This window comes from Populus trichocarpa, chromosome 18, assembly GCF_000002775.5.
Source record: "Populus trichocarpa isolate Nisqually-1 chromosome 18, P.trichocarpa_v4.1, whole genome shotgun sequence".
In the NCBI taxonomy this organism is placed as follows: domain Eukaryota; kingdom Viridiplantae; phylum Streptophyta; class Magnoliopsida; order Malpighiales; family Salicaceae; genus Populus; species Populus trichocarpa.
The window spans coordinates 821,893-849,426 of record NC_037302.2 but is presented as its reverse complement, the minus strand read 5'-3'; the positions used below and the strand labels follow the sequence as shown (position 1 = coordinate 849,426).

The 27,534-nt window shown below is 37.8% G+C and overlaps 1 protein-coding gene and 1 long non-coding RNA gene across 9 annotated transcripts in view; one reads left to right on the top strand and one right to left on the bottom strand.

Moving 5' to 3' along the window:
• The window catches only part of LOC18107187 (glutamate receptor 2.2), a 73,074-nt gene that overhangs the window by 1,325 nt on the left and 44,215 nt on the right, over positions 1 to 27,534 (top strand). The window contains exons 2-5 of one of the 8 annotated variants that reach the window (XR_008058087.1): positions 2,384 to 3,729; positions 3,862 to 4,174; positions 4,290 to 4,696; positions 4,799 to 5,615. The exons of 2 other annotated variants lie outside the window; for them this stretch is intronic. Coding sequence is in view for 4 of the 6 variants with exons in the window: in XM_024590078.2 (XP_024445846.1) it covers positions 2,384 to 3,729; positions 3,862 to 4,174; positions 4,290 to 4,696; positions 4,799 to 5,380 (2,648 nt within the window). In the remaining 2 variants the exon portion in view is untranslated. Of the gene's footprint in view, positions 1 to 2,282; positions 3,730 to 3,861; positions 4,175 to 4,289; positions 4,697 to 4,766; positions 5,631 to 27,534 lie in introns of those variants that run through there. 5 more of the 8 variants (XR_008058088.1, XM_052449103.1, XM_024590078.2 and 2 more) reach the window with 5 other exon arrangements.
• The window catches only part of LOC127904723 (uncharacterized), a 32,318-nt gene continuing 7,559 nt past the window's right edge, over positions 2,776 to 27,534 (bottom strand). The window contains exon 2 of the long non-coding RNA XR_008058089.1: positions 2,776 to 2,968. This is a non-coding gene — a long non-coding RNA (uncharacterized LOC127904723). The remainder of the gene's footprint in view (positions 2,969 to 27,534) is intronic.

The following is a 27,534-nucleotide window of genomic DNA, read 5'->3' as shown; positions in this document are numbered from 1 at the left end:
AGTCATGAGTTTGGTTGGTTAACTCAGTTTGATTCGAGTCATTTTTTATGTTTTTTTAATTAATTTTTTAGTTTCAATTCTATCATTTAATATTAGGGTTATTAGGGATTGAACTTCATAATTTTTTTCAATTTATTTTTTATGAGGTTATCCTAGTTTCATGATCTAGGCCACAGATTTAACAAGTTAACTCGGTTGACTTGAGTTTTTTTTCTCCTTTTCCTAATTAACTTTTTTTCTTTTAATTTCATCCTTCAATATTAGGTTGATTGAGAATAAGTTTCGTGGTTTGTTTTGGTTTGCTTTCTATAAGATTATTCCTATCTTATGATTCAGGTCACGAGTTTGACGAGTTATCTTGGGCTGACTCGAGTTATTTATTTGTATCCTTTTTTATGGATTTTTCAATTTCAATTTCGTTCTTCCATATTAGGTTTATTCATAATTTTTTTCAATTTAATTTTTATGAGGTTATCCCAGTCTCATGATTTGGGCTGCGAGTTTGACGAGATAACTTGATTGACTTGAGTTTTTTTTTTTCCCTTTTCCTAATTGAATTTTTTTCTCAATTTTATCCTTTAACATTGGGTTAATTGTGAGTTATGTTTCAAGATTTGTTTTAGTTTGTTTTCTATGAGGTTATTTTCATCTCATGACTTGGGTAATAAATTTGACAGGTTAACCTAGGTTGACTCGAGTATTTTTTGTGTCTTTTTTTTTTATCTAAATATTTTTCAATTTTATCTTTCAATACTTGGTTGATTGGGGATTGAGCTTCATAATTTGTTTTAATTTTTTTTTCTATTGGATTATTTAGATCTCATGACCAAGGTCGTGAGTTTAGTAGTTTATCTGGGTTTACTTAGGTCATTTTTTTTAATTGATTTTTTTTATTTCATCCTTCAACATTAAAATTAAAAAAATAAAAATATAGAAAGAACAAATACATGTTTAGAAGGATAGAGAAGGACACACAAATAAATATGTTTCTATAATAATTTTAGAGTAAATTTTAGAGTTTTCAAAAACATGAAGGACATGAAAACATGTTTTTGGTCCCCTATGTCTTTGTTTTTTCTTTCTTAAAACAGTAACTAAAAGCTACCTAGTAATTGAATAATCCGTGCCAAAGAAGTCACTTGTTTAGCTTTTGCTTGGATAATAATTTAGGATTTACTAACTCATTTAATAAATTATTTTGCTAATTGTTGTCGGCAGCAACGCTGATGTAATAGAGGTTGTGCGCTGTTTTGGAGTGCTGTAGCCATCAGTAGCTACATCCTCAAATGCTACGCCAAATCTTAATTATTTGAGCAAAATTATTGGTGGGTGAAAAGGAGAAAAACTTAGATTCATATTATCCTAGAATTTGAACTGATAGTACGAGAAGGGAAATCAGTAACAACTAGCGCAGCTGGGATTGAGATCAGTGGACATGATAAAGCAATGGATTAGTAGTGATGCAGGATACAACAAGAAACAAGGTTTATTATTTCTTAAAATCCTTAAAATAACACACAACAAAACTGTAAGGAAGAAACTCTTAAATTTTTAATATTTATCTCAAATATATTGATCCAGGCGGGAGCTAATAAGAAAATAATAACACAAAAAAAACATAAAAGTTTTAATGAGTAAAAAGGATTGAAGTTATGAACTTTTAATTTACAGTTTTATTTCCTGAAAAATAAATATATGGTGACCCTCCTTTAAATACATCAGAAAATCTATTTCCATCAGGAAACAACTTAAAATCTAAAGGCATAAAAAGAATTAAAACAAGATAAATAAATAAATAAATAATCCAAAAATTCATAGGAAAAATAACAAAACTAGTCTAAATAGTAATTTCTACGCCTAGTTTTGGGAGATCAAATGGTCCGATAAAAAACAATATTTTTATATAGAAAAACTACTTAGTAAAATTATTTGGAGAAATTTGAGCTTTATCCAACTGATAAATCTCTAATTATCACAGTTTTAAGCTACTAATTTAATTTGCCACAACTAAATCTTCTTTTGAATCTGGATCAATAGTCTATAAAAATATTTATTAGGCTTTCAATATATTCATTCAATTTCCATAGAAGCTCAGATGCATCAGATATCCAACATCACATCAATGAAAGGAGATGACGTGTGTTGATTTTTAGGTTGCTGTGTCTTATCTTTGTTTAGGACGGGCAGGAGAACCCCAAATGCAAAGTATAATCCATTCCTTGCTTTTCTCTGCATAACCACTAAATTAATGATATATAAGAAGTCTAATTTAATATAAAGTGCAATAAAGTCATAATTAAGTCTCTCTGATTGATCTTTACTGATTATTGAAAATAATTGATCTATACGAGTAATTGTTTTCTTAATCCTTTTACAAGTACAGCCCTGGACCTGATAAAAAATGTTGAAGTGCAAGCAATCATAGGCCCAACAACATCAATGCAAGCCAATTTTGTTATTGAACTTGGAGAAAAAGCTCGGGTGCCCGTTATATCATTTTCTGCATCAAGTCCTTCTCTCACTTCCATCAGGAGTCCCTTCTTCTTCCGAGCTACCCAAAATGACTCAACTCAGGTGAATGCTATAAGTGCATTAGTTCAAGCCTTTGGATGGAGAGAAGCAGTACCCATCTACATTGACAATGAGTATGGACAGGGAGTGATACCTTATTTAACTGATGCTCTGCAAGCAGTTGATGCTCGTGTACCGTACCGGAGTGTCATTTCTCCATCAGCCACTGATGATCAAATTGTTTCAGAGCTTTACAAGTTGATGACAATGCAAACTAGAGTTTTCATTGTGCACATGTTTCCATCTCTTGGCGCTCGGGTTTTTGCCAAAGCAAAAGAGATTGGCATGGTGAGTGAAGGCTATGTTTGGATCATGACTGATGGTCTAACAGCTGAATTTTTGAGTTCACCAAATGCTTCTGTCACTAATACAATGCAAGGTGCATTGGGTGTGAAACCTTATGTGCCAAGAACAGAAGATCTCGAAACTTTTCGAATTCGGTGGAAAAGAAAATTCCTACAAGATAATCCAGATATTGTTGATGCTGAGTTGAATATTTTTGGCTTATGGGCATATGATGCAGCAACAGCTTTGGCCTTGGCAGTTGAGAAAGCTGGAACTGCAAATTTAGGCTTCCAAAAGGCAAACGTTTCTAGCAATTCATCCACAGATCTTGCAACTCTTGGGGCGTCTTTAAATGGTCCAAACCTCGTTCAAGCTTTATCAAACATTACTTTCAAAGGTCTTACAGGAGATTACCTTTTCGATAATGGACAGTTACAGTCATCAGCTTTCCAGATAATAAATGTGAATGGCAATGGGGGAAGAGAGATAGGATTCTGGACATCAACCAAAGGGATTGTCAAAACATTGAACTCAACAAATAATATGACTGCGTACTCAGGTTCTAACTCCGATCTTTCAACGGTCATATGGCCGGGTGATACAACTTCTGTTCCCAAGGGTTGGGAGATCCCAACGAATGGGAAGAAGTTGAGAATAGGAGTGCCTGTGAAGGATGGTTTCAGTGAGTTTGTGAAAGTAAAAAGAGATCCTAGTTCTAACACCAAAACCGTCACTGGATACAGCATAGATGTTTTTGATTCTGTTGTCAAAGCATTGCCTTATGCTTTGCCTTACGAGTACATCCCCTTTGCCAAGCCTGACGGCGAGCCAGCTGGAACTTACAATGATCTGATATATCAAGTGTACTTGAAGGTAAAAGTTTCACCAACCTTTTCCTGTACTTGATCACATTCAGTTTTATATCTGAAACAAGATTTGGGACAGATTCATGCATGCAAATCTAATTTTTATTGATATCTTGTTTCTTTCGCTTGCTATCAACAGAATTTTGATGCTGTAGTTGGAGATACAACTATTGTTTTCAACAGATCCCAGTATGTTGATTTTACTTTGCCTTACACTGAAAGTGGTGTCTCCATGATCGTCCCTATTGTGGACAACAACAGCAAAAATGCATGGGTTTTCTTGAGGCCTCTGACATGGGATCTCTGGGTGACGAGTTTTTGTTTCTTTATTTTCATTGGATTTGTGATCTGGGTTCTTGAACACAGAATCAATGAAGATTTTAGAGGGCCTGCTTCACATCAAGCGGGCACTAGCTTCTGGTTTTCTTTCTCAACCATGGTTTTTGCACAAAGTAATTTTCCTTTCCCTTTCCCTTTCGATTTTTTCTTCTTTTGTTTAACATATTTGTTTTAGTGTCTCAAACACCAAATTGACTTCATCTTTATTTTTTTCAACTATGATTGCAGGGGAGATAGTTGTTAGCAACTTGTCCAGAGCAGTGATAATCATATGGTGTTTTGTTGTGCTGATTCTCACACAAAGCTACACTGCCAGTCTAACTAGTTTACTTACAGTCCAGCAGCTGCGGCCTACAGTTACTGATGTACATGAGCTCATTAAGAAGGGGGAGTATGTAGGCTACCAGGAGGGTTCTTTTGTTCTGGGAATCCTATTAGACTTGGGTTTCGACAAGTCCAAGCTCATTGTGTATAATTCCACAGAACAATGTGATGACCTTCTATCGAAAGGAAGTGTAAATGGTGGTATTGCTGCTGCTTTTGATGAAGTACCATATATGAGGCTCTTTCTGTCAAAGTATTGCTCTAAATATGCCATGATTGATCCTACATTTAAAACAGACGGTTTCGGATTTGTAAGTTCATTCACCCCTCTCCATTTCTCTTTATGTATTGTAAGTGCAAAGTTTGTCAACCCTGATAAAGACTGGCTTGCTGCTTTGTGTTGTGATTTTCAGGCCTTCCCTAAAGGTTCTCCTCTGGTACCAGATGTATCAAGGGCAGTTCTAAACATGACAGAGGGAGATAAAATGAAGGAAATTGAGAATGCTTGGTTTGGAAAACAAAGCAATTGTCCAGATTCCAGCACCTCGGTTACATCTAACAGCCTTAGTCTCAAGAGTTTCTGGGGCTTATTTTTAATTGCTGGAGTAGCATCCCTCTTAGCTCTCATTATATTCATGTTCATGTTTGTCTACAAGGAAAGGAAAAAGTTGAGGCCTTTAAATTCCAGAATTTCCATAAGGAGAAAAGTCGGCAATTTCTTCAGGATCTTCATTCAGAGGGACTTAAAATCCCATACTTTCAGAAAAAGTGGGCTGAGTGACAGAAATGGCACTAGTCTGCCTAGTATTGGCCCATCGGCCTATTCAGTTCAAACTACTTATTTCCCTGGAGATGGAGATCAGTCTTCTACAGAGTTTGTTGATTCCAGTCCACATAGTCAAACATCTCAAGAGGTAGTAATAAATATTGATCAACTTACAAGCCCAAATCAAGAAAGACTAGCAGCTTTTGAAGTAGAACATGATCACAATTGACTTTCAGATGATACCATTGACAGTTTGACACTGGAAATTTATAGACCTGTAGATATAGTTGTAGCATTGTAATGTAATTGTAGGCCATCAGAGGCCTGGCAATTCATGGGAAAGTCCAAAGGAACATGCAGGAGGCAATACTATAGAACACATATTGCTCTGTTTGATTTCCTCGTTTGTGACACTCGAACTTCAAATTGTAAATATTGAATTACTATATATAACATATTTATAGGTAGGTAGGATTAAACTGAGTTTCAGAATTAGTAAATTATTATCACAAATTATTGATTTTCTTCAGCAATTTCCCAAGATATTGTAGGAATGCAAGCAGTTGCATACCTTGTTTGCGGCCACATAAATTCCAGAGACTTTCCAGAGAAATTATGTTGTGAAAACGAAAACAAAAGCATTATCCAAAATTAAGTTACCATGTTTTAAAGAAACCCCCTCATATTTCCAACCATCTTCAAGTTTTTGTCAGGATTTTTATCAAATTGTTTGGAAACAAGTTAGAGGATGAAGAAAAGGTACCCTTCAAAGCATGTTCTGATCTTCTTGTTCCTTTCTTTAAAGATATTGTTCATAGAAATGGGGTTGGCCCAAAACTCAACAGCATATGTTGGAGTGAACGTTCGTGTTGTTCTAGACTTGGAATGTTTTGATGTCAATATTGCTTTGAGTTGCATTAAAATGGCCCTCTCAGACTTCTAAATGCCACTCATGGTGACTACAAAACCAGGCTGATCCTCACCACTAGGGACTCCAAGAGAGATGTTGTCGGAGCAGCTGCCGCAGGTCCTTCTCTACCTCTCCGTTTTTTCTGTTGTCCCTTTTCTTATACCTTTAGCTGTTAGTCATTGTCTTGATGGCATGTACTTGTCTTACCAACCTGATCTTTTTTTACTGACTCCCAAATCAAGAATTGAAGGCTTGTATCAACTGAAGTGCCACATCAGATCGGCCTAGGAATTTCCAGCGGAGACCATGAGAGAGAAGGGGGAGAAATCAGTTTGTGGGGGTTGTCAGAGGGATGGTCTGAGGTAACCGTTAGTATGCCATTGGGGTTTCGATGATGGGTCTGTGGGTAAGCCAAAAAGAGATGCATAACAGTGGTCATATATTCGGAGGCGACTTTCCTCCACTCAGCTGCCAGTGGTTCTTCTTTTTTGGGTGAGAATGGGGTTGCAATTTCTGGCCAAAATCGAGTGTGTTTTTTGTTGCTTGTGATGAATTTTGGGAAGAGATCGGATGGTTTGTGGGCTGTCTGTCGGTTTGAGAGGAGGAAGAAGGGGACAGGGCATCTATGGGTCATCAGCTGGAGTTTGGCGTTGGCTTTATGGTGTGGAGGAAGAGTGCGGCATGGCTGGAGGGTCTGGCGCTCCTGGTTCTCTTCTGGTGGAGGGAGGAGTGGGAAAGGGTATATATGTAATTTACTTTTTTAAGGTTGTCCTATCGGTTAAGTGAAGAGTTAAGGAATTTTTTGTTTTCATGTTTTTTTTTTAAGGGACAGTGGTTGATAGCTATTAATATTTATTAAAACATTTTGTAATTTTAGATGATGTTTGGAATTACATTAACTATTGTTATTAAAATGTTTTTTTATTAAAAAATATTTTTTATTTTTTAAAATTTATTTTTTATATTAATACATTAAAATAATTTTAAAATAAAGTTTTAAAAATAAAGTGTAGTGTGAAAACAAACATTGATGTGGTCTAGGAATTGTCTTTTGTCGCTGTTCCATGTACTTGAAGTCTTAATTCTTTTAAAATAATTTTTTTATCGTTTTAATATAATAGTTAATTTTAAAAAATAAAAAATTTATTATTTTAATATATTTCTAAAAAAATATATATTTTTTAAAAATTAATTTAATAGTTTTTTAATCATAAATAAATAACACAAATTCAATTATTATTATATATAAAAAACAAGTCTGCTAAACTCTGGGAGATTCCTTTTTATCAATATACAATATTGTCTGGCCTCAGGTCCACGTCTTGTGGTGAACAATTTATTAAAATGGTTTGCTTTGACTCTTCCAAATCATGAATATCCTGGCAGTGAGGAAACTACACTTTTTAAGGTCCACAGCTTTATAAATAAGGGATCTTTCCTCCAAAGCTTAAACAAAAAATATTAGCTAAGCTAGAGTCAGCACGACCATAGGTGGACAATAAGATGAAGAAAAACCATTCAAAGGCTGTTCTCTCCTTCATTTTTTGTGTAAAGATTCTGTTCACAGCAATGGGAATGGCTGAAAACACATCTATCCCAGTGAATGTTGGTGTGGTTCTTGATCTGGACAGTGATTTGGATGGCAGAATTGCGTTGAGTTGCATCGAAATGGCCCTCTCAGACTTTTATGCCGCTCATGGTGACTACAAAACCAGACTAGCCCTCAACACCAGGGACTCCAAGAAAGATGTTGTTGGTGCAGCTGCAGCAGGTTCCCTCTCTCACTCTCACCCTTTAAAACTTGATGTTATCATCAGTATGCTCCAATCATGAATCACTATACTTATTATTACGTAGCAAATAATCAAGATCTTTTCTATTTGAATTAACTTCGAATGCTTACATGAACCCATATCTTGCTATCAAAGTCACCCAAAAAAACATCTTCTAAATTTATGCGATTTTTTTGATGGTGTGACCATAAGAGAGCAAAAGGAGATATTGGGAAAGAGTGTGTGATGTGTGTGTTTTTTTTGACATGCATAAAAGTTATTAGTGATGTCGAGGATCTCAAATGGGTTATTGAAGAATGTGATACCAGATAGATTGAAAAGCATGCGAGAGTAACTATTTATTTTTGTTAAGTAATTAAGATTCCTGAAATCAATTGTAGAAAATACTTCAAAAGCTAATTTACAAGTTAGAGCTAAGCTAAGTTAGGATAGTTTCTAGAAAAGTCAAAGAAAGACTTCTAGTCCACAATATTTCAAAGTAGTCTAGAATTGTCTAGCGGGTTGGCAAAATTTCTAGCAAATTGTATGGTGTGCTATGGTTGTAAATTTTATCCAGATTGTTCCATTTAGATTGGTTAAGAAGGCTATAAATAACCATACAACCATTATTTGTAAACCAAGCCAAAACAACTATGTTAATCTCTTTTGAAGATGTTGGCTGTTGTGATTCTGGAGATAGATATAGTTTTGCCGGATTGATATTATGTTGTCCGATCTTTATATGTTGATGGATTCCTTTTTTACTTTGATGTACCAATTTTGTATTGCGACCTTTTGGTTGCTTTTCTCTGCTATATCTTGGCTTTATCTTGTATGCTTATCAAAAAAAAAAAAAAAAAAAAAAACTATACTAATCTTAAATCTAAGTACTAAAACCTTTATGCCCAGTATGTTGTACTTCCTATTAATAAAGTTTTGCTTTGTGTGTCAACATCTTTCAATCATTTTCAAACTATAAATTAAGTCCTCCTTTTCCAAACCATTAGAACTAAGCATCTTAAATATCAAACTATTTTCATTTCAATCCTTAATTATTAAAACCTCTAAACTACCATCATCTTCTAACAATGGTATCAAAGCATAATTGATCATAAGTGGGCATTAGGGTTCATTATAGCCGCCACAAATTCATCAAAATCTATCTCTATGCCACTTTTTATTTTTCATGGAAACAACTATGATTTGTGGAAAATAAAAATGATGAAACTTTTCAAGTCTCAAAAGCTTTGGGATACTGTAGTGAAGGGATTAAACATCCTAGAAAATATCTCAATTTTAGAAGAAGCACAATAGAAGGAGTTAGAGGTGAAAGAGCAAAAGGATGCTAGTGCTCTTTATTTGATTCAATAGTCACTAGCTAATACAATTTTAACAAGGATTACTAAAGCTTCAACAGCAAAGCAAGCTTGAGATATTTTGCAAGAGGAGTTTCTTAGTGATTCTAAGGTACGTATCATTAGACTCCAAATACTACGAAGGGAATTAGAGAACTTTTAAATGAAAGATTATGAGACTATTAAAGATTATCAAGGAAGAATTAAACTAGTAGTAAATCAAATGAGATCTCTAGGAAAAAACATTTTATGATTAAAGGGTTGTTGAACAAATTCTAGTTAGTTTTATAGTTACTGCTATAGAGCAATCGCAAGATTTAGCAACCTTGTCAGTAGCTGAACTAGTGGGCTCTTTGGAAGCACATGAAAAAGATTGAGTAGCTATGTAGAAGACTCTGTCGAGAGATATAATGCCCAGAGATTTATGGAGAATTCTAGAAGAGAAATTTTTAGAAGAAAATAATATTTTTGAAGAAGAGGTAACCAGTCGAAGAGAAAATATCCTTTTTGTAGCATTTGTAAAAATACAAATCATCTAAAGAAAGATTGTTGAAACCGTGGCAAGCCACACTGTCACTCTTGTGGATGATTTGGACATTTAGAAAAGGATTCTCGCAACAAAAATAATCACCAAGCAATTTTTGTGAGAAGAATGATGATGAAGAGAAGTTATTCTAATGCTGTCATGTTGCCACTAAAGACAAGAAAGATGCGTGGTATATTGATAGCTCGTGCAACAACTACATGACGAGCAAGGATACTATTTTGACCAACCGAGACTCATTAATCAATTCTAAACTCAAATTTGGAAATAATGCAATGCTCAAGGCAAAAGTAAAAGGCAATATCATTAGGCAATATCATCGTGGAGAGTTGAGAATAATTAGGAGGCTTAACCTAATGATTAGCCAACCTTTTCTATATATATGTATAGGGCAATATACAATAGCAATGATAGAGGTTACCACACAAGAGTATGTCTACAATATTTCCTATATAGTATTTTCTATATAAATGCATTCTATAATATGCCCCCTCAAGTTGAGGGTGAAGGATCAACCTCAACATGTTTTGTGCGAGCATGAAAGATAGGATTCACAGACAAATAAATGGCACCAAGATTGTCACACCAGATGATAGGAGTAGAAGCAGACGGATCTGGAGATCTGTTAATAAGTACTGAAGCCAAATAACCTTAGCACTGCCATCGGCTAAGGCTTTGTACTCAGTTTCAGTAGAAGAGCGAGCAATTGTGTGTTGCTTACCAGATTTTCACGAAATCGACGTCTGACTAAAGAACACAAAGTAACCACCCGTAGATTTTCTATCCTTAACACTGCCTGCCCAATCTGCTTATGTAAAACTATGTAAGGCACAAGAAGAACTGCGAGTAATTATATGCAAGCCATGGGATGCCGTACCCCGAAGATAACGCAGGATGCATTTCACGGCAGCCCAATGAGAATATGTAGGAGCATGCATAAACTGACAGACTCTGTTAACAACAAAGCAAATATTCGAGCGCGTAAAAGTGAGATATTAAAGAGCAACCACAATTTAACAAAAGCGTGTAGCATCAGAAAATAATGGATCGGGCAGAATGGTAGCTTTGGATGTAGAGATAGGAGTATCAACATGTTTGCAAGATAACATACCAACCCGAATGAGGATGTCAAGTGTATATTTATGTTGGTGGAGCATAAGACCCATACTAGTAGACTGAACCTCTATACCCAAAAAATAATGAACAGAACCCAAGTCGCGAAGCTTAAATTTTGAGCTCAGTAGCTGAATGAGGTGTTAGAGTAGAAGAAAGTTGCTACCCGTAAGCAGAATATCATCAACATAGACCAGAAGATAACAAATATTAGCACCAACAGAGAAGATTAACAATGAGGTATCCACCTTAGAGGCACAGAAACCAATAGATAACAGGAAATCATTCAGACGAGTGCACCAAGCCCACGGAGCCTGTTTTAAACCATATAGGGATTTATGAAGCGACACATATGAGAGGGGAGAGCAGAATCAACAAAACCTGGAGGTTGTTTCATGTAGACCTCCTCGCCAAGAACACCGTTAAGGAAGGCATTATGATATCAAGCTGATGAATTTTCCAACCACACGAAACGGCAATGGAGAAGACTAATCTGATGGTCGCCTGTTTGATGACAGGACTAAAGGTTTCAGAGTAATCAATACCTTCTTGCTGAGTGAAACCTCTAGCAACCAGACGCGCTTTATACCTCTGAATGCTACCTTCAGACCTGCATTTAATCTTGTACACCCACCGACTATTAACAACATTCATAGAGGGGTGAAACAACACTAAGGTCCAAGTTCTGTTTGCGCGTAAGGCCTGAATTTTCTCACGCATAGCACTATGCCACGCCAGATATCTGTTAGCATCATTAAAAACAAGTGGCTCATGAGATGGAGGTGAAACTACCCAGTTGAAGGAGGCAACAGAGGTTGTGGTAGTGGCGGTAGACAATGCTGTTTTGGGCTGTCTTGGACGGAGGACCATGGGATGTTGACAAGCTGCTGGACATGGAGTAATGTGACCTGTACCTAGAAGGTGCTGAAGAGGATATGAAGAGAGGTCTACATAGAGCTGTAGACCAGCTGGAGAAACAGTGGATGGACTGGTCGGTATTGCAGAAGCTGGTGAGGCTGCGGCAGAACTGGGATGTTCTGTAGCAGAACCTGGCTGCTCTGCTGCAACAGACCAGAGAACATGCGCATACGATGATGGAGAACCTGTTCCTACACAATGATCATTGGAAAGACAAGTATATGGTGACAGTATGGCAGTGTGGGATGGGGATGAAGGGGTGGCAGAAGCTATGGGTAAAAGGGTGGTCTTGTGGGGTGCGATAGAGAGCAAAATTGGGTTGTTGGGAGGGCCAGTTGGGTGAGCAGTAGGCTGAAAACTTGGAGGAGGGTGCAAAGATGGAAGATAGGTATGTTGTGTGGGAGGTACCGGTGAGGATGTTACCTATTCAGACTTCTCAGAAGGAAAGACATTTTAATGAAAACGAACATGACGGGAGACATAAATACGATGAGACTCTAAATCAAGACAACGATAACCAAGATGGGATGAGCTATAGCCTAAAAACACACAAGGAGAAGACCGGAAATCTAATTTATGAGCATGATATGGACGCAAAAGGGGGAAACAAAGACACCCAAAAATACATAGGAAGTTATAATCAAGAGTGCTACGAAACAGACACTCAAACGGAGATCTATTTTGGAGAACATGAGTAGGCATGCGATTCATAAGGTATACCGATGATTCAAAAGCATAGTTCCAAAATCACAATGGTGCACTACACTGGCCTAAAAGGGTCAGGCTAGTTTTGACAATATATCGATAACGACGTTCAACAGTGCCATGTTGTTCATGAGTATGAGGATAAATTAACCGATGATTAATACCAATGGTCTGAAAAAATTTATTTAATTTACGATATTCACCGCCCCAATTAATTTGAGCAGATTTAATTTTAAGTGAAAACTGACACTCAACAAGTGTTTGAAAACGTTGAAAAGTGGAAAAGACATCAGATTTCACAACAAGCGGATAATACCATATATGTTTGGTATGCACATCGATAAAAATAACAAAATAGCGAAAGCCATCAGAAGAAAACATAGGAGCAGGACCCCAAACATCACTAAAAATTAAATCAAGAGGGGTAGAAGTTTTGTGACCCGTAGGTCGTAATGACAAACGGGACGACTTGCCTAAAGGACAAGCTTGACACTGAGTAAGAGAATGTCTAGAAGTACATACGATTTTATTTCCAGAAACTAACAAATTTAAAATACGAGGGGTTGGATGACCCAAACGACGATGCCACAGGTCGGCAGTTGCAGAGATGCAAGGAGACCAAAAAGCTTAAGGAACTGACGTGGCAGAAGACTCGGAGAGGACATAAAGACCATCATGACTTTGACCGAAAAGGAGAACTTCCTTGGTGATGAGATCCTTCACATAAAACATAAAAGCTTGAAATTCAAAATAAACATGATTATCATGACAGAATTTTTGAACAGATAACAACGGTTTGGTAATATGAGGCACATGGAGAACATTAGATAAGGTAAACATGTGTTTTGGGGAATGTAATGTAGTATGTCTAATATGGGATATGTCAAGGCCCTTACCGTCACCAACATGCAAATAATCATTACCAAGGTAGGGTGCAAAATCGGTCAGAGTTCCAAGATCAGGTGTGACGTTGATTTGCGCCGGGTCGGGGAACCAAGGCGTAGCAGAAATATTCCCAACAGCAAACTGTGGTGTTGGCAGCAGAGGTGGCTGTTGCGGAAGAGAATAAGAAGACAGCAGAGAGGAAGCGACAGCCATGGAATGGAAAGAGTTGTGCAGAAATTCATGGGTAAGAAGGTGGCTGTGAAGATCAGCATACAACAGCGGTTCTGCCTTGGTTATGAGACTCGTTACCAAGTCTTTGAACTCGCCACGAAGGCCACAAAACACATAAAGATTGAAGTCTTCAAGAGACATGGGGCGACCAGCAGCAACTAATTCATCAAATAACGATTTGGCTTGCTGCATGTATATACTAACTGATGAGTCACCTTGCCAAAGGTCTTGAAAGGAGCCATGAAGTTGCATGATGCGAGAATTAGATGGAGAGGCAAGCGCTTTCTCAAGAGTGCGCCAAACACAATGCGAGGTAAAACAATCTACCACGAGATGCAACACATCCACGGAGAGAGAGGAGAGTAAAACACTCAAAATAAGTTGATCCTATTGCTTCCAACGAAGAAAAAAAGGGCCGATGGTAAAGGAAGAACTAGCAGAATTGTCAAAAATATGAGATGGAGGACACGACACTAAGCCGTCAACGAAGTGAAAAACACCTTGACCAAGGAGATATGGCTTCATCTGCATTCTCCAATAGAGATAATTTGTGTTTGTAAGTTTTAACAAAACGACTTGGTGGGTGTTCGCTACAGGAACAATAGCTGGAGTGTGTGTTCCCATGAGAGGCAAATGAATGGTAGAGACTTGGAAGGAAGAATCAGAGATAATCTCTGCAAGTGGAGGCTGCTGTGGGGGAGAAAAGACACCACCAGCAACAGCTTGGGGATGATTGGCCGGCTATGCTGCACCACCGGTGGAGAGAGAGAAGTCAGTGGCAGTAGTAGAATCCATGTAGAAAAAGTAAAGAGAGGGCCGACTGCAAAGGGAGGGAGGGAGAAAAGAGTTCTTACGGCAGAAAGCTCTGATACCAAGTTGAGAATAATTAGGAGGCTTAACCTAATCGTTAGCCAACCCTTTCTATATATATGTGTAGGGCAATATACAATAGCAATGGTGGAGGTTACCACACAAAAGTATGTCTACAATATTTCCTATACAGTATTTCCTATATAAGTACATTCTATAATATGGAGATGGAGAAAGGTATGGAATTTGTCAACGATGCATTGCTTATCCTAAAGTTTAAAAATAATTTATTAAGCGTAGGCTAAATAATGAAAAAAGGTTATGCTCTTTACTTTGATAGAGACTGCTACACTATATATGATAAAACAAATAATTAGAGAAAGATTGTCATCATAAAGATGGAAAACAAATGTTCTTCCCCTCCTTTGCAACGTCTCTCCCTCTATCTCTCTCTTTCCCTTCCACTTACCCAAAAACACTAACATAACCCACACCCTCTCATGACCTACCACCATGATGAAAGGGGCAGAGGGGACAAGCTCTGTGGGCGGTTACATAATGGATGTCAAAGCCACCCTACCCCTTTGGTGTGACTAGACAAGAGTAAGGTAACTCTCTCTCCCCCTGCCCTTTATAAATACCCCCTTACCAGGAGGTGTGGGTGAGGACAAAAAGGAACAAAAAAAGGAAGGAAAAGAACGAAAGAAACAAAAAAAAAAGAAAAAAATAGGAGAGATGGGGACGAAACAAACACAGAGGAACCAGACAGACGAACAAAGAATAAAATAGAAGGAAACTTACAAGAGAAGATAACAGGAAAAAAACAAATAGAGAAGAAGAGAAGAACAATAACCTCTCTCTCTCTCTCTCTTTGTCTTAATCTGCCTAGTCGCCGCCAGCACCACCGTGAGCCACTACCAGCTCCTTCTCCTCCTTATTCTTCTTCTTCTCCCTCCTTCTCTTCTTATTCTTCTTCTTCGTTCCCTCCTCCACTATTCTACAAGTGAATAGTGGAGAGTCTATTGTTCCTGAGGTGGACTAGTGTCGGCCCAGACCAAAATACTAGGTCGGGTCCGGCCCAGTATCCCAAAGATATTGTTGGGTTGACATTGGCCTAACCTCTTTTTTGGGCCAATCTTGGCCAACTATTTTGGGTCGAACTTAGCCTAATTTCTTTGAGGGAATGGCTGAGGGGTGTGCTATCTATTCAGAAGCTGCAAAAGGAAACACACTTTCATGAAAACGAACATGACAAGAGACATATATATGTTGAGATGCAAAATCGAGACAACGGTAGCCAAGATGCGAGGAACTATAACCTAAGAACACAAAAGTACGTAGAAAATCATAATCAGGAGTATGATTAAACAAACATTCAAAAGGAGACTGATTTTGAAGGACAAGAGTAGCCATGCAATTGATGAGACATATGGAAGATTCAAACACATAATTCCAAAATTATAATTGAGCACTACATTGGCCTAAGAGTGTAAGACCAGTTTTGACAATATGACGATGACAACGCTTAACACTGCCATTTTGCTCATGCATATGAGGACAGATTAACCTCTGACGAATACCAATAGTTTGAAAGAAACTATTTAACTTCTGATATTCACCACCCCAATCAGTTTGAACAGATTTAATTTTGTGAGAAAACTGACGCTCAACAAGCACTTGAAAACATTGGAATATAGAAAACACATCAGATTTTGCAACAAGCGGAAAATACCATATATATTTTGTATGTGCATCGATAAAAATAACAAAGTAACGAAAACCATCAGAAGAGAACATAGGAGCAAGACCCCAAACATCACTAAATATTAAATCAAATGGAGTAATAGTTTTATGGCCCGTAAGTCGCAATGATAGACGCAACGACTTGCCAAGCGGACAAGCTTGACATTGAACAAGAAAGCGTTTAGAAGCACACATTATTTTATTTTTGGAAACTAACAAATTAAAAATAGAGGAAGTAGGATGTCCCAATCGACGATGCCACAGATCAGCAGTGGCAGAGACATAAGGAGACCAATAAGCTTGAGGAATGGTGGTGGCAGAAGACTTAGAGAAAACATAGAGACCATCATTGCCCTGAAAAGAAAAGAGCATTGCTTTGGTGGTGAGATCCTTTACATAAAACACAAAGGCGTGAAATTTAAAATAAACATTATTATCATGACAAAATTTCTGAACATATAGCAATGGTTTGGTAATGTGAGGAACATGGAGAACATTAGATAATGTAAAGGTGCGTTTAGGGGAATGTAACATGTTATGTCCAATATGGGATATGGATAGACCCTTACAATTGTTGTTACCCATTTTTGGGTTCCCACAAAAATAATGAGAAAATACAAAAAAATATCAAAAACATATTCAGAAGAAATCCAAAAAATAATAGGAGCGAGAAAAGGATGCTAGAATGCCGAAAAAATGCCAAAATTGGTTGAGGAGATTCAAAAAATACAAAAGGTTGAAATTTGACAGTGAGAGCCCTGTTGATAAGGAAAATTCAATTTGAGGAAGAAAAGTCCAAAATCAGATGTTTATGGACTCAATTAAATTTTATTCAAGGTTTAATTGAATTTATGGAGGGTTTGATTGCAAGAAAATTGATTTCTTAAGTCAATTTAGGCTTTTATTGGAAGAAATTAAACTTCTGGGGTCCAAGTATAATTTTGAAGAGTTGATTTGGTCAAATCAGGGGCTTAATTGCATAATTATTGAAGTTTGATAGCCAATTAGGGACTTATTTGAAACAATCCGAAACCAAGGACCAAACCGGAAAAGGTGCTAAAATCAAGGGATCCAATTACAATTTTTTCGAGGGCTTGATTACAAAATTGCAAAAAAATTCAGAAGTATCTATTTGAATTTTGAAACGGCGCCGTTTCTTGGACACTATTCATTGTCTCTTCCATACAGCCGTTTTCAGCAGTAAAGGCTGAGGCGTTTTCTGCAGCATGGCATCCGTTATGGAGCATGCTTTAAGGCTGTGATCCCTCTACATGCAGATTACAAGCCGGCCGTTACCAGCACAAGGCTGTCTCTGCCTATAAAAGCAGGATAAGAAGACCGAAAGAAAGGAGGAAAAAGAGGAAGGAGACAGCAGAAAAAGAAAACAGTGGGGGAAAAAGGAGAGGAAAAAAGGAGAAGGAGGGGGAGAAGGACCTGATGGAAAAGAAAAACAGTAGAGGGGGAACGTAAGGAAGAGAAAAAAACGAGATAGAGAGGGAGGGACGAAGCTGAAGAAAAAAAAAAGGCTCACGCCTCTGCACAGAGAGGAGAAGAGCCACCGTCGCCTCCCACAGCAACTCCACCGGCCAGCAACCTCCACCGCAACACACACGACAACAGCACCGTGAGAAACAGAAGAAGAAAACAGAAACAGAGGAGAACAGAGCAGGAGAAAAAAAAACGCAGAGAAGAAGAAGAAGAAAGGCCGACCACAGTCCAAGCCATTCTCCGGTCAGCAACCACCAGCAGCACCGCCTTCAGAGCCATCACAGCACACCCGGCAACAGCACCGTGAGAAACAGAAGAAGAAAACAGAAACAGAGGAGAACAAAGCAGAAGAAAAAAAACACAGAGGAGAAGAAGAAGAAAGGCCGGCCACCGTCCAAGCCATTCTCCAGTCAGCAACCGCCAGCAGCATCGCCTGTAGAGCCACCGCATGTCAGCCCAGGAGAATCGTCCAGTCATCGTCTTTAGCTCTGCCTCCCCGCACCAGGTAAGTTCTTTTTTTTTCCTTGCATTTTGTCTTTTGTAGTTATATAACACTGTGCGAAGTGAACTGCATGCGTGAATAGTTCATGCATGCAGGCCTTAGTCAGCCGGGTCATTGGGTTAGGCCAGTGACCCGGATAGGACTGCTGGGTCCAGCCCAGCCACAAGGGCTGAGCTGGACCCAGCCTAAAAATAAAAATAAAAAATAATAATAAATTCAAAAAATATTTTCAAAAAAATTTGTGATTTTCTCGTATATTGTTTTACTGCATTTTGATCAATATTGGTTTGTATTTTTATACTGTAAAGATACAAATCTGGTATTAAAATACTTGGTTTTCATAAAAAAATATAAAAATATAAAAATAAAATGTTGAGTTTTTATGCATACGGCCTAGTCTTTCAAAAAAAATATAAAAAAAACATATCATATTTTCATACAACAAAGGTTCAAAAATTTATATTAGCATGCATTTTGGCTTTAATAACCAGTTTATTAAAGTCACGAGGACTAGGCCAATATTTCAAAAATTCCAAAAAAATTATTTTGTTTTCTTTTAATATCTAGGGTTATGATCTTATATGTAAGACGTATTCCGGATATTAATTTTTTTTTGTTGACATTAGAACAGTTAGGTTTTACCCGATAAGATAAGGATCTCTTTACCGAAGAGGACTTTTCTTAAACCATAGACGGACCAACAACTAGAAAAAAAAACGACAAGACCTTAGATTTTATCAGACAATTAAAACAATGCAGTCTACCTTAGGTAGGACGTATTTGGGGTGCTAAAACCTTCCATTTACGCAACCAGTCCCCGTACCTGATCTCTGAGACCAGTTAGGGTTCCTAGTGACCAAAATACTAGGTGGCGACTCCCATTCCATTTTTCCACTAATAAAAGACAAGAATTCCTTGTCTCCCCACATTTGCCACATTTTTAGATAAAATAGAATTTGAGGGTGGATGTTTTTGCCGCGACGCCGCACATGTGCGACAACCATCACTAACATGCAAGTGATCATTACCAAGATAGGGTGCACAATCAGTCAGAGTCGCAAGATCAGGCGTAACGTGTTGGTTCGCACCGGTGTCCGGGAACCAAGTAGGGGCAGAAACCGGACCAACAACAATATGGGTAGAGGACTGGTGACTACTGCAAAACTAAGTATAGTGTGGGGCTGTGGGGCTAAAGAAGAAGCATAGTTGACACTTGATGTTCTGCTCAAAGGACCGATGAGGAGACCACTACCCACAAGCAGCAGGCCGTCTAGGCTGCTGCCAATGACCTTGCTTTTAGTCCATGGGAGTAGAAGAATGAGAGCCATGAAAATCAGACTTGCCATTGCTATTGTACGTGTTTCTGTTGAGCGCCAGTTATCGCGGGAACAACCTTTGTTACGCCTAAAATTGGAGTTGTGCTATTGCCAGGCAAGATGAGCATAGGGCAGTAAAGATGGTGTGGGCAGCAGAGGTGGATTTACGGCCAATGATGGAAAAGAAATCTTATGCAGAAACTCATGAGTAAGAAGATGGTTGTGAAGGTTCGCATATGACAACGGTTCTGCCTTGGTCATAAGACTAGTTACCAAGTTTTTAAACTCACCACGAAGACCATGAAATATATAGAGATTGAAGTCTTCAAGAGAGATGAGTCGGCCAGCAGCAGCCAATTCATCAAATAATGACTTGGTGTGATGCATGTATATAGTAACCGAAGCATCTCTTTGCCAAATATCTTGAAAAGCCCCATGGAGTTGCATAATGCAAGAATTCGATGGAGAAACGAGCACTTTCTCAAGAGTACGCCAAATACAAGAAGTCTAGCAATCTACCACAAGATGCAAGACGTCCATGGAGAGAGAGGAGAGTAACACGCATAAAATAAGGTGATCCTATTGCTTTCAACGAAGAAAAAAAGGGTTGATTGCTGAAGAAGAACCATCAGAACAGTCAGAAACATGAGAGGGAGGACATGGCACTGAGCCATCGACAAAATGGAAAACACCTTGACCAAGAAGATATGGCTTCATCTGCATTCGCCAATAGAGATAGTTGGTGTTTGTAAGCTTCAATGAGACCACTTGATGAGTGTTGGACATCGCAATGATAGAAGAAGTTGTTGTCCCCATGATGTGAAGAGGGACGACAAAAACATGGGAGAAGGAACCATGGTTCTGCTCTGCAGGTTGAGGCTGCTACTGGTGGGAGAAAGAACTAGTAGCAGTAGCTTCTAAGTGGTTCGCCGGCTAGGCTGCACCACCGATTTGGTGGGGGGAGAAGTCAGCAGTAGTAGTAGAGTCCATAGGGAGAGGGAAAAAGAGTTTTGATTACAGAAGGCTTTGATACAAAGTTGAGAATAATTAGGAGGCTTAACCTATTGGTTAGCCAACCCTTTCTATATATATGTGTAAGGCAATATATAATAGTAATAGTGGAGGTTACAATACAAGAGTATGACTACAATATTAATTTTCTATATAGTATGCCTACAATATTTTCTATATAGATGCATTAATACACTGAATGTCTGAAATTGAAGAAAAAAATTTACTACATGGACCAAGCTGTTCAAAGCCAAGACAGATGATAAAGAGATATAAGAATTTAGAGAGAGAGCTACATTTTACATATACAGAGTAATTAGGCCATTAGGACTCCCATCAGATTTGCCAAAAACTCCAGTACTCCTAGTCCTGAGCCAGATTGAGTTTTTGATTAGATCATAAGTTTATTTAGATTAATTATCAAACTTAGTCGAGCTATTTTTTTAATTAAATAACAACTAAGATATTACTGTCTAGGACCATGCATAAGCCTAGTATATATCACATGCAAAGAGGCAAAATATATAGTCATGATCTGCCCATCTTTGAAAGTCAACCGCATAAATCTAGCCACCAGCTGGAGATAAAAAAGTTAAAGCAGTAACAAGAGAAATCTTAATGATTGCTTGCTATGATTTACTGTTAGTAGGGTACTCAATCTGTCTGCTTGTTAGTGATGAGTCACTTCTTTAGAGAACCTTGATTTCGATTTTTTCTCAAGTCTTTTTCATATAAAAGATATGATTTATTGGTTGGATTACCAACATATTCTTGATATGAGTATGCGTAAATCTATTCCATTAATCTTTAATCATTAAAAAAAAAAAATGCTAAGTCGATCCTTTTGTTCTCGATCATCTTTGTAAATCGCAGCCTTGGACTTGATAAAGAATGTGGAAGTGCAAGCAATCTTAGGGCCGACAACATCAATGCAAGCTAATTTTGTTATTGATCTAGGAGAAAAAGCTCAGGTGCCCATCATATCATTTTCTGCATCAAGTGATTCTCTTACGTCCACCAGGAGTCCCTATTTTTTTCGAGCTACACAAAATGACTCAAGTCAAGTCAATGGCATTGGAGCATTAGTTCAAGCCTTTGGATGGAACGAAGCAGTACCTATCTACATGGACAACGAATATGGAGAGGGAGTTATACCTTATTTAACTGATGCTTTGCAAGCAGTTGATGCTCATGTACCCTACCGGAGTGTCATTTCTCCATCGGCCACTGATGATCAAATTGCTGAGGAGCTTTACAAGTTGATGACAATGCAAACAAGAGTTTTCATTGTGCACATGTTTGCCTCTCTTGGCGCTCGGCTTTTTGTCAAAGCTAAAGAGATTGGGATGATGAGTAAAGGCTACGTTTGGATCATGACTGATGGGCCGACTGTAGGTCTCTCAACATCACCAGATCCTTCTGTCATTGATTCTATGCAAGGGGTATTGGGTATTAAACCTTATATTCCGAAAACAACGGAGCTAGGAAATTTTCGGTTACGGTGGAAAAGGAAATTCCAACAAGATAATGCAGACATGGTTGATGCTGAGTTAAACATTTATGCACTACAAGCCTACGATGCTACTGTAGCATTGGCCATGGCAATTGAGAAAGCTGGTACAACAAACTTAGGCTTTCGAGAGGCAAATGTTTCTAACACTTCAGTAACTGATCTAGAAAATCTGGGAATCTCTCAAAATGGTCCAAACCTCCTCCGAGCATTATCAAACACTAGATTTAAAGGTCTAACTGGAGATTTCTTCTTCATTAATGGACAGTTACACCATCGGCTTTTGAAATAGTTAATATGAATGGAAATGGAGAAAGGAGGATAGGATTTTGGATGCCGAGAAAGGGACTCGCAAAAACCCTTAATAGCAAATACCACTGGTACTTATTCTACTTCCAAGTCCAGTCTGGCACCTGTTATATGGGCAGGGGATTCAACTTCTATTCCCAAGGGCTGGGAGATTCCGACAAATGGGAAGAAGTTGCGGATAGGAGTACCGAGTTCAAGCAATTTCGGTCAATTTGTGAAGGATACAACAGATCTCAATTCCAATATGACAACAGTCACTGGATACTGCATAGCTATATTCGAAGCTGCAGTTGCCGCATTACCTTATGCCATAACTTATGAGTACATCCCCTTTGTCAAGCCTGGTGGGAAGTCTGCTGGAACTTACAATGATCTGGTCTATCAAGTGTATTTAAAGGTAAAACCCCTCTCATGTTTCTATATTATGCTTCATCACATTAGCACCGTTCCTATAGGTAACGCATTACTGAAAACAGAGTTACGACGCTGTGGTCGGAGATACAACTATCATAGCCAACAGGTCCAAGTACGTTGATTTTACATTGCCTTACACGGAAAGTGGCGTCTCCATGATCGTTCCAATCAAAGACAGCAGAAACAAAAATGCTTGGGTTTTCTTGAAGCCTTTGACTTGGGACCTTTGGGTCACAAGCTTTTGTTTCTTTGTTTTCATTGGATTTGTGGTCTAGGTTCTTGAACACGGAATGAATGAAGATTTTCAAGGGCCACTTTCGCATCAAATAGGCACTAGCTTCTGGTTTTCTTTCTCAACCATGGTTTTTGCTCATAGTAATTTCGCTTCACCTTTTGAGTTTATAGTTCTCAAAGCACTTCAATCTCAAACATTGACTTGATGTTTATGATACCTATGTTCTTTATGTTACAGGGGAGAGGGTGGTTAGCAACTTGGCTAGAATAGTTGTAACCGTATGGTGTTTTGTTGTACTCATTCTTACTCAAAGCTACACTGCCAGCCTAAGTAGCGTGCTTACCGTTCAGCAGCTCCAGCCTACAGTTACTAATGTTGATGAGCTCATTAAAAAGGGGGAGTTTGTGGGATACCAGCAGAACTCTTTTGTGTTGGGAATCCTGAAAAACTTGGGTTTTGATGACTCCAGGCTTATGGCTTATAATACTCCAGAAGAATGCGACAAGCTTTTTTCCAGAGGTAGTGGAAATGGTGGCATTGCTGCCGCATTTGATGAAGTGCCATACATGAAATTCTTTCTATCTATGTATTGCTCGAAATATACAATAATTGAACCAACATTTAAAACTGGCGGTTTCGGGTTTGTAAGATCACTTCTCTTCCTTCCTCCTGCTCTTCTTGTCTCTGTCTGATATATCCTTCGTGCATGAGCACACAAAATTTCTCATGTGGATTCTTTTTTGCGTTTCAGGTCTTCCCTAAAGGTTCACCTCTTGTAGCTGATGTATCAAGGGCAGTTCTAAATGTGACCGAAGGAGATAAGAAGAAGGAAATTGAGGATGCATGGCTTGGCACACAAAGCAGTTGTCAAGAATCCAGCACCTCAGTTTCATCTAATAGCCTTAGTCTCAAGAGTTTTTGGGGATTATTTCTTATTACTGGCATTGCTTCAATTTCAGCTCTCATGATCTTCACAACCATATTTGTTTACGAGCACAGAGCAGTACTCTTGCAGCCCTCTGATTTAAGAGCAACAACATGGAGCAGAGTTCTTGTTTTGTTCAGAATCTTCATTCAAATGGACTTAACATCCAGTAGAAGTGAACTGAATCCGATCCACATAGCTATCCCTGGAGATCTTCCACCGGCAGACAATGATGATGATCAAGATCCAAATGCACAACAACCCGATCAAGAGGAAGTACAAAATATCAATCAGCTTGTCCTCCCAAATCAAGAGAAACTCTAGGTGTGGTAGAAGATAATCTTAAAAAAAAAAAAAACTGAACAAGAAAAATTTGAGAGAGGATGTTTTTGCAATAAGTGTTTTCTCCAATATACATTCTTATTCTTTTTTGTATTACATCTCTCAAATTCTGATTACAAAATTATTTATAGGTAAAAAATCTTAAACAATCATATAATTAATTTAATAAAAGAAAAACCTAAACTGATAAGGAAAAGTATTTTGCTAACTCAACCGATTGACCATTTCTGAACCAGTCAACCAATTCATTTAATTCAACCGGTAGATCAGTTCCTTTATTTTACAGAAAAACCAAAATCTGATTTACTTTCAACATCTCTCCTTAAACTTGATTTCTTTAATTATAACTACCAGCATATCTCTCGTTTTGGCAAAAACATCATGTTTGAGTGGTTTGGTGAAAATATTTGCGACTTTATCTTGGGTCTTCACATATTTGACTTCAACTTTCTTGTTTGTAATGCAATCTCGTAAGTAATGAAATCTTGTGTCAATATACTTATTTTTATCATGAAACATAGGATTCTTTGCTAAAGCAATGACTGATGAGTTGTCCATATAAATTTTCGTAGGCTTCTCTCATGGCATTCACAACTCTTTCAATAATCTTCTTAGTCATATGGAATGACAAACACGTGCTATAGTAGCTACATATTCAGCTTCACAAGTTGATAATATGACTATAGGTTGCTTCTTTGAACTTTATGTGAATGTTGTGTCTTCTATGTAGAAAATAAAACTTGTAGGGCTCTTTCTATCATACATATCTCCATCCCAATCACTATCACTATTGTCGCCCGTATGCGGCGTCGCGGCGAGCATCCTCTTGAAATTCATGGTATGGTGTGGGGAAATGGACAGGATAAGGAATTCTTGTCCTTTACCAGTGGAAAGAGGGAATGAGAGTTGCCACCTAGTATTTTGGTCATTAGAAACCCTAACTGGTCTCAGAGATCGGGCACGGGGATTGGTTGCGTAAAGGGAAGGTATTAGCACCTCTCATACACTCTACCTAAGGTAAGCTGTATTGTTTAATTGTCTAATATAAACTAAGGTATTGCCATGTTTTCTAATTGTTGGTATGTCTAAGGTTTAAGAAAAGTTCTGCTTAGTAAGGAGTTATCTTTATCGTATTAGATAAAAACCTAATCGTTCTAATGTTTATAAAAAAAGAACTACCTTTTTTATTTAATATCGGGAATACATCTTACATATAAATTCATAATCCCAGATACTAAAAGAAAACAAAATATTTTTTTGGTATTTTTGAAATATTGACCTAATTCTCATGGCTTTAATAAACTGGTTATTAAAGCCCGAAATGCTTGCTAATACATATTTTTTTGATTTTTTGTATAGAAATGCGATATGAATTTTTTATATATTTTTGAGAGACTTGGCCATATGCATGAAAATAAGATTTTTTTTTTGTTATTTTTCTATATCTATTTTTCGGAACATTTCAGAGAAAACCAGGTATTTTAATACCAGATTTGTATCTTTACAGTCTAAAAAAATACAAACCAATATTAATAATAATAAAAAAAAGGTAGGAAAATCTACGAGAAAATCACAAAATTTTTGAAAGGATTTTTGGATTTTTTTTGTTTATAATTAATATATATTAGGATGGGCCTGCTAAGCCCACCCCGGCTGGGCCGAGATCGGCCCAGAAGAAATTGGGATGAGGTCGGCCCGAGACAGGGGTTGGGCCGATGTTGGCCCAAAAGAGTGTTGGATCGACGATAGCCCAACAAATCTTTTTTTTATGGGACTGGGTTGGACCCAGCCCAACCATTTTGGTTTGGGTCGTACAGAAAACAATGGAGAAAACTCTCCACTGTTCACTTGAATAGCGAAGGGCGACCGAAGGAGAAGAAGAAAAAGGAGGAGGAGGAGAGGGGAGGCTGACCTGGCGATGGCGTTGGTGGTGATGGTGGCAGAATGACAATGGTTCCAAATGGCGGTGGGGAGAAAAATGATGGTTGCTGCTATTTTTTCCTTTCTGTGTAGAGGCACATGTTTCTTCTTTTTCTTTCTTTTCCTCTGTTTTTTTTTTCCTCTTTTGTTCTTCTTTTGTTCTTCCTCATCTCTTTTGTTTTTTGTCTTTGTTTTTCATCCTTTCATCCCCCTTCTACCTCCTGGTGAGAGGGTATTTATAAAGGGTAAGGGGAGAGAGGTAGCCTACCCCTATCCAGTCATGGCAAAGGGGTAGGGTGGCTTGGGCTGCCACTGTGTAGTCGCCCCAGGGCTGCCTATAGGGCTTGTTCCCTTTGCCCATTTCATCATGGTGGTAGGCTATGAGGGGGTGTGTGTTGTGATGAGGTTTTTGGGCAAGTAAGGGGAGGGGGGGAGATAAACCCTGTAAAGGAGGGGAAGAAAAACCTTCTTCCCCTGCCTTCAGCGCATCCAACGGAAGAAGATGGCAAACTGTACCATAAAAAAACGACACTGTTTTCAGCTTTTTTTTTTTACGGAACAGTGAATGAAACGTCGTCATTTTGTACAAAACAAGTTGTTTCATTTAAAAGAAAAAGGCGCCAAAAGGTTTCTATTTCTAAATTAGTCCATAATTTTTTATTTCTTGAATCAAGCCCTCAATTCAGATTTTGATTAAGAATCAATTCAATTGCATTCCTGCCAAATTCAAATACCAGCTCTAAAGTTGGCTGTCTTTTTCACTTTAGTCCTTGGTTTTGAATTTGTGCATTTTGACCCTTAATTGATCAACAAACTTTCATTTTTTCAATTTGGCCCCTGATTCGGTCAATTTTAGCCCCTATATCCGCACATCTTTTCCAGTTTGGTCCTTGGTTTTGGATTTTTGCGATCAAGTCCCTAATTGCCCATAAAACTTCAATTTTTATGCAATTAAGCCCCTGATTTAACCAAATTAACTCTTAAAAATTGTAATTCGACTCCTAAACTTTAATTTCTTCTAATTAAAACCCAAATTGACTTTAAAAAATCAATTTTCTTGCAATTAAACCCTTCATAAATTCAATTAAACCTTCAATTAAATCTAATTGAGTCCTTAAACATCTGATTTTGGACTTTTCTTCTTGAAATTAAATTTCCTTTGTCGATAGGGCCTTTATCAGTAAAAGAAATATACTATCAAATTTTAATCTTTGTATTTTTGATTTTCCTTAACCAATCTTTGGTTATTTTCTAAGTGCTCTGACATTCTCTTCTCACTAACATATATATTTTGGTTTTCGCCCGACAATAATTTTTTGATTTTTTTGTATTTTCTCTTTTTTTGTGTGGGGATCCCAAAAAATGGGTAACAATAGATATAACCCATAAGTTCAAAGCTATTAGAATATCCAAAGATCAAGCCAA